The sequence below is a fragment of the Dendrobates tinctorius genome, unplaced genomic scaffold, assembly GCF_039654945.1.
Source record: "Dendrobates tinctorius isolate UK_male_01 unplaced genomic scaffold, ASM3965494v1 ptg000351l, whole genome shotgun sequence".
Lineage (NCBI taxonomy): Eukaryota > Metazoa > Chordata > Amphibia > Anura > Dendrobatidae > Dendrobates > Dendrobates tinctorius.
Genome location: NW_027362017.1, coordinates 112,529 through 119,302, shown reverse-complemented (window position 1 = coordinate 119,302; position 6,774 = coordinate 112,529). Strand labels below are relative to the sequence as shown.

The 6,774-nt window shown below is 48.6% G+C and overlaps 1 protein-coding gene across 1 annotated transcript in view; it reads left to right on the top strand.

Annotated features, from left to right (window-relative positions):
* Positions 1–369: 369 nt before the first annotated feature.
* Positions 370–6,774, top strand: part of LOC141075405 (mucin-3A-like) — a 51,155-nt gene continuing 44,750 nt past the window's right edge. The window contains exons 1-3 of the mRNA XM_073562428.1: positions 370–986; positions 3,272–3,330; positions 3,449–3,573. Coding sequence (XP_073418529.1) covers positions 3,272–3,330; positions 3,449–3,573 — 184 coding nt within the window. The 5' untranslated portion in view covers positions 370–986. The remainder of the gene's footprint in view (positions 987–3,271; positions 3,331–3,448; positions 3,574–6,774) is intronic.

Below are 6,774 nucleotides of genomic sequence, written 5' to 3'. Positions count from 1 at the left end.
TGTGCCCATGCATAATTAACCCCAAACCCCTGCTAACTCCCCCAGAAAACACATCCTGATTCCTATTCCCTTGTGAAGTTAACAGAGGGTTAAAAGAAATTAGTTGTTTGCTCTCACCTAGCTGCACAGGCACTGTGAACCCGGCAGCCGAAGATCCTGGACCCTGCAGCTGTTGTCCTTGAATTGAACTGCCTCTGCTCTGCTCCTCCATTTCTTCATTAGCTCCCGGGTCTCCCTGCCCCACAGACAGCTGACTGGTACCCCGACCTGTGCCAGCCATCCGTGCAGGGACCACAGGTGCCATCGCTGTTGCTGCTCAATGTCTCGGGCCTGCATTGAGAGACAGCATGTGAGCCTCGTGAAAGGCTGTCTTCGCCGCCATCAGAAGCGCTAGACAGCCCCCCCTGGACTGCAGACATCATTTCCGGCGCTGCGGAGAACAATCCTGCTGTGTCATGCTCTGCCACAGACAAAGCGCTCATGGCTGGGCCGGCCGACTGCCGCCCGCCGTAATCCCGATACTGAGGGGCCTGGTCATAAGGCCCCCACCTCCTGGCTTTTCCCACACCTCTGCACCGAGCAGGACCGCCAGCCGCCCCTGTACTTGCTGCTCCTGCTCCTGACACCCTGCGTGCTGACTCAGACGAGAGGGAGGCCGATACCTCCCCCTGTTGCAGGCCCCACCGTGTAGCTGGATTCCTCCCAGCTCTTCCGCGCATCAGTGCCGACCTGCTGCCTGCGCCTCCAGCTGGAGGGTCCCTGGAGGGGCTCCTATTGTGGCGCCGGGCACGGGTGGTGACTTCAGGGCTTAAGCGCGCCGGAGGCCTGGAACCTCCACGGCTGGTGCCCGTCAGTGGGAATCTGTGCAGCATTTGTCACCACCCCTTGGAGAAGGCTGCTCACCGACTGTTGCAGCCATTGTGTGCCCTGCATGCCTGCCACATCCCGCAGTGTCTGCAGCAAGGCCTCCACGTCCATGATGACAGGTAACCTGGAGCTTCTTAGTGTCGCAGGGATCGTGGAATGGCAGCCCCTGCAATATGGCTGATCCCCTATGTAGTGCCCCTGTGCCCCACCTCTGACCCCTCCTACTCCCATGAGCTAACACCCTTACAACACCCTTGTTCTTATATTAACCCCGAACGCCTCATAAACCACAATGCTCCCTATATTCCCACGTTAACCCCGTCATGAAGGCCTCCATTGAAGGCCAGGGGCCCCGTACGGCCTCTCTTGACTGGACATGATGACAAGCGCTAGAGCTTCCAGCCTAAGCATTAATTTCCTATTATGATTAAAAGGTAGCTGCACTTTAAGACCAAAGACTCTATAGTTTGTAAGTACCAAAAGTACTGAACTGCCACGCTACAAGCAAAACCAGGTGGCAAACCGAAAGTTAATCGAGAATATACAGATGATTGAACTTCACTTACTCTTGGACGGTGAGCGTAGTAGTTGCCCCGAGAGTTTGGTGCTGAGCAGCCTCCTTGTGGTAAGCAGAGAGCCCTGGGAGTGTCCTCCTGTTGCTAAGGCTCCCCTCGTGCGCGCACAGATGCAGGCGGTAAGCTCCGGCCCGAAGCGCTGCCATAGCAGTAGCGAGGTTGGTGGCGGGCAAGGAAAAAGGTGACATTACCTAGTGCTCAACGATGCAAGGAAGCTGCTCAGCACCGAACCCTCTGGGCAACTACTACGCTCACTGAGTTTTGGTATTTACAGACTCCAGCATATATGCAATTTTTTTACTTAATGACCAAGCCAATTTTTACAATTCTGACCACTGTCACTTTATGAGGTTATAGTTCTGGAACACTTCAATGGATCCTGGTGATTCTGAGATTGTTTTTTCATGACATATTGTACTTCATGTTAGTGGTAAAATTTATTCGATATAACTTGCGTTTATTTATGAAAAAAACTGAAATTTGGCAAAAATGTTGAAGATTTTGCAATTTTCAAACTTTTCATTTTTGTGCCCTTAAATCAGAGTCATGTCACACAAAATAGTTGATAAACAACCTTTCCCACATGTCAACTTTACATCAGCACAATTTTGGAAACATATTTTTTTTTTGTTAGGAAGTTATAAGGGTTAAAAGTTGACCAGCGATTTCTCATTTTACCAACAAAATTTGCAAAAGCCTTTATTTTAGGGACCACCTCACATTTGAAGTCAGCTTGGGGGGTCAATATGACAGAAAATACCCCAAAGTGACACCATTCTAAAAACTGTACCCCTCAAGGTGCTCAAAACCACACTCAAGAAGTTTATTAACCTTTCAGGTGCTTTACAAGAACTAAAACTATGTGGATGGAAAAAATGAACATTTTGCTTCTTTTATAAAAAATGTACTTTAGACCCAATTTTTTTTATTTTCACAAGGGCATGAGGAGAAAATGAACTACAAAATTTGTTGTGCAATTTCTCTTGAGTACACCGATACCCAGTAAAGCCATTGTTTGGGTGCATGGCAGGGCTCAGAAGGGAGGGAGCACCATTTGACTTTTTGAATGCAAAATTGGCTGGAATCAATGGTGGGTGCCATGTCATGTTTGGAGACCCACTGAAGTACCTAAACATAACTCTAACCACAACCCTAACCCTAACACCACCCTAACCCCAACATCACCCTGAACCCAACACCACAACCCTAACCCCAACACAACACTAACCACAACACAACCCTAACCCCAGCAAAACCTTAACCCCAATTCTAGCCCTAACCCTTGCTCCAACCCCAACCCTAACCCTTGTCCCAACCCTATCCCTAACCCAACCCATAATCCTTTCTCTAACCCCAACCCTAACCTTAGTCCCAACCCAAACCCTAATGGAAAAATGGAATAAATAAATTGTTTTAATCTTATTATTTTCACCTGAAGTGCAGTTGATGCTTTGCCCTGACAAGTTTTGCAATGAACTCGCTGCAGTAGGAGATCTCGGGTCGTTTTGCATGTTATACAGCTGAGCAAAGCACCACCATTATTCTTGACAGTTGCCACACAAGCTCTTAGAAGTGAAGCTACTTATCACGTGCTCTGGTTGATTGGTGCCACATTTATTTTTGCTTTGGATTATTCTTCTGTTCGAAGTCCTCTTATCTAGAAGACCATTTTTCAATGCTATTTGGTGTTATTATCTCAATGACTTTCACTATTTTTTGATTTTCCTGTTAGTGATAGGGATGTTCTTTTTTAATTTTAACATAATATGTGACAAATTTCGCTATTTGCCTTTTGTGTCCCATGTATTTTACTGACTATGTGATTACAGATGGCACATGTGTACCAAGAAATTCCAAGCTACAAAGATCTGAAGATCACGAAAATCACGTAAGCGTTGAAGAGATACATTTGGTTCTCTTACTTTTCTCAGATCTGGGTGGGGTTGTAGAAAAGAAGCTCTGATCAGCTTTTAATTAGAAATCATATGTGTCTTTTCTAATTTCAGGGAGGGAAGTGTTGTGGTGGAACACTTGGTGCTTCTGCACGTTTCTATTGATGAATACAATAATGTTGTTAAAAGTGTATCCGAAAAACTAAGTAAGACAATCTGCACAATTGATTCTCGAAATGGTAAGGATATGTTTGTACTGTATATTAATCATGAGTCAAAACATTTTGTCTGATGTCTTCCTGCCTCTTGATCTATGTTGATAATACCCAAAAGGCTATCAAAGTTTCATCAATAGATGGGTATGTCTGATAGATTGTACCTGACTGTCCATGCACTTTAGACAAATGTCAGATGAAATTACATTTTTTAGTAGGATTGGTCAGTTACCCTATGGGCATGTTACTCTCCCCAGTTATATAGATAGACAAAGTCTAACGTTTTGACCAATGCTGGCCTTTACCAAGAACAGCCTGCATATTGTCGCATCCACATACCCTATTTCAATTCTTCTAAAATATATCCTTGATAAAGGCCAATCTTGGTCGAAACATTGCACCTTGTGTCATGATCCAGTGTTGGATCTGGCGGTATTAAAATCACTGGGTGAACTTTTTTTACTTTGGAAAGTTCCAAGGTGTCTTGACTGTCCCCGGTGGTGGTTCTATATTGCACTTTAGGTTTTTGTGCACTTAATCATGTATCTGGTGTGACACCCTATAAAGGTGTGCTAGGGGGGTGCAATCACTGTTGGTGATAGTTGTTCATTTGCAACCAACCTTGGTGGTGGAAGGAGCTGGAGAGATTGCTCAGCTCAGTCTGAGTCCTGGTGTGGAAGGAGTCACAGAAGGGAGTTCTTTGCAGTGCTGACTGAACTTGGTGGCAGCTATTCAGGAGGAAGGCTGCAGTCGGTTGCTGGACTCTGTGCTGGAGCATTTGCACAGAGAGAGCTAAGTTTTCTATTTCCCCTGTTTGTGACTTTCCTTATGTGTGATCTAGTGCAGTGGTGGGATTAGTTTCCGCACCGGCCAATGCCCTAGCGAGGGACTAGGTTCAGGGCGAGTCAGGGCATAAGGTTCGCGTGCGGCGACAGGTGAGGAGCCTGTATAGGGAACGTAAGGAGTGTAGGGACACTGCCTCAGGGGAGCTCAGGAGGTCTCCACGTCCCTATTTCCTATTACAGGGCCCACCACTGTAATTGTTCCTGTGTTTTCCCTTATTATTTAAATTCGCCAGCTGGAGGCGGGGTATCCAGTTTTACGTGTACTTTTTACATTCGCCAGCTGGAGGCGGTGTGTGTCCGGCTGCACTTCCCGGTATTATTTAAATTCGCCCCGCTGGAGGCGCTGTATCCAGGGTCACGTGTGTCATAAATTCGCCCTGCTGGAGGCGCTGTGTCCAGTCACACGTTGACCATTACATTATCACCAACCAATAAAGCTTTTTTTTTTTTTCTTCTGCTGAGCCATGGACCTAATGCAAACCTTTACCCAGGTATTGCAGACCTTTACTGAAGAGATTAGGGGGCTGCGCGGTGAGATGGTGCAGCAACTGCAGCTGTTGGTGGGTTTTGGAGGTTTGATTCAGGCACAGGCTCAGCCAGAACCCAAGATATCTCTCCCAGACCGGTTTTCTGGAGGGAGAGATCAATTCTTGGTATTTCAGCAAGCCTGTAAATTATATTTCAGGCTGCGCCCTCGTTCTTCAGGGAGCGAAGAGCAACGGGTGGGAATCATTATGTCCCTTTTGAAGGGGGATCCCCAATCCTGGGCCTTCTCCCTGCCGGACGATTCACCATCTTTAGAGTCCGTGGACGAGTTTTTTGCGGCTTTGGCGCTTGTGTATGGGGATCCTGATGGCGTCTCTCTGGCGGAATCCCGACTCCGTAGGTGTAAACAGGGAGCCCGGGTTGCTGAGGAGTACTGCTCTGAGTTTAGGAGATGGGCCACTAACACTCAGTGGAATGACCCTGCACTTAGGAGTCAATTTGTGCAGGGTCTGTCTCCAAAGTTGCAGGACACTCTGGTGCAGTACGCCGCCCCCAGGTCGCTGGAGGCCGCCATGTCCCTCGCCATCCGGGTGGATAGACGCCTTAGGGAAAGACATACACAAAATGTGCCCCCTGTAGTCCCCTCCGGGGGGGAGGACCCCCCGGTACGGTTGGTGGAACCCAGGCAGCCCGGGGTTGTTGGTACAAATAGGGGGTTGCCTGGGATTTGCCGTGGTGGGGGGGTATGCTTTTCCTGTGGGAAGCCGGGCCATTTCATGGGAGCCTGCCCAGGGCGTGCCAAGTCTCCGGACGAACCTATGCAAGTAGGAGGTGTTGGGTTGTGTTCAGGCCTGCCTACGGTTCAGGGAGTGGGGTTGGCATGTTTTTCCTGTGGGCAGATTGGTCATTTCCTTAAGGCGTGCCCATTACGTGCCAAAATATCTGTGTCATCTCGGAAGCCGCAGACCCCTGGTCATTTGGAGGAAGACAACCAGGGAATGTACATTTCCTCAATTTTGCCCTCCCAAGGTATTATGTCAGCGGAAGTGTTGGCTGGCGGGGTACCGGAGGTAGTACCGGTGCTTGTGGACAGCGGAGCAGGAGTCAGTCTGGTGGATGCTCGTTTTGTCCAGACTCATGGCCTGAAGTGTAGGACTCTGGCCCAACCTATAAGCGTCCAGGCCATTAACTCTGTTCCACTGAGCCAGGGGAGCCTTACCCAAGTCGTAGAAAACATCCATCTGCGTATAGGACGTCATGAGGAGTCCTTGTCATGCTACGTCTTGGAGGGAATGCCAGTACCTATCGTTTTAGGCTTCCCTTGGCTAAAAAAACACAACCCGGGGATAGATTGGCGAGCAAGGGAAGTAGTTAGCTGGGGGCAGTCGTGTGAGGGCTGCTGCCTTGGGACTACTGTCTCTGCCGTCTCTCTTCAGGGGACCCCTTCCTCTCCTGTGAGAGCAGCGATTGTGCGGCGGGAGAGTAGGGGCAAGTTTCAGCCCTCGCCGCTACCAAACCCTGTGAGAGGCAGACCTCGTGGTGGAAAGGGTTGGAGGGTGGTGTACCCTATGGTGTAGTGCGGGGGTGTGAGTGTGGTGACACAGGGGGACGCCTCTGTTATCAGGTCCAGAATTAGTTCACCTATTTTATGAAAAACGAATGTGTGCAATAAACGTTCAGGTCCGGACCTGTGTGTGAATGAGCGTGTATGTGTGCCACCAAAAAACATCTTGTGGAAGTGTGTTGTGGAGCCTGATCAGCTCATAACAAACAAACATACACATACATAAACTCGTTCCCCAGGTCGGCGCTGTGGAGATGAGTGGTGCCTCCAAAATGAACTTTATTGCCAATACCAGCGGTGCGTTTGTCATAAACCTGAAGTGTCAGGTAG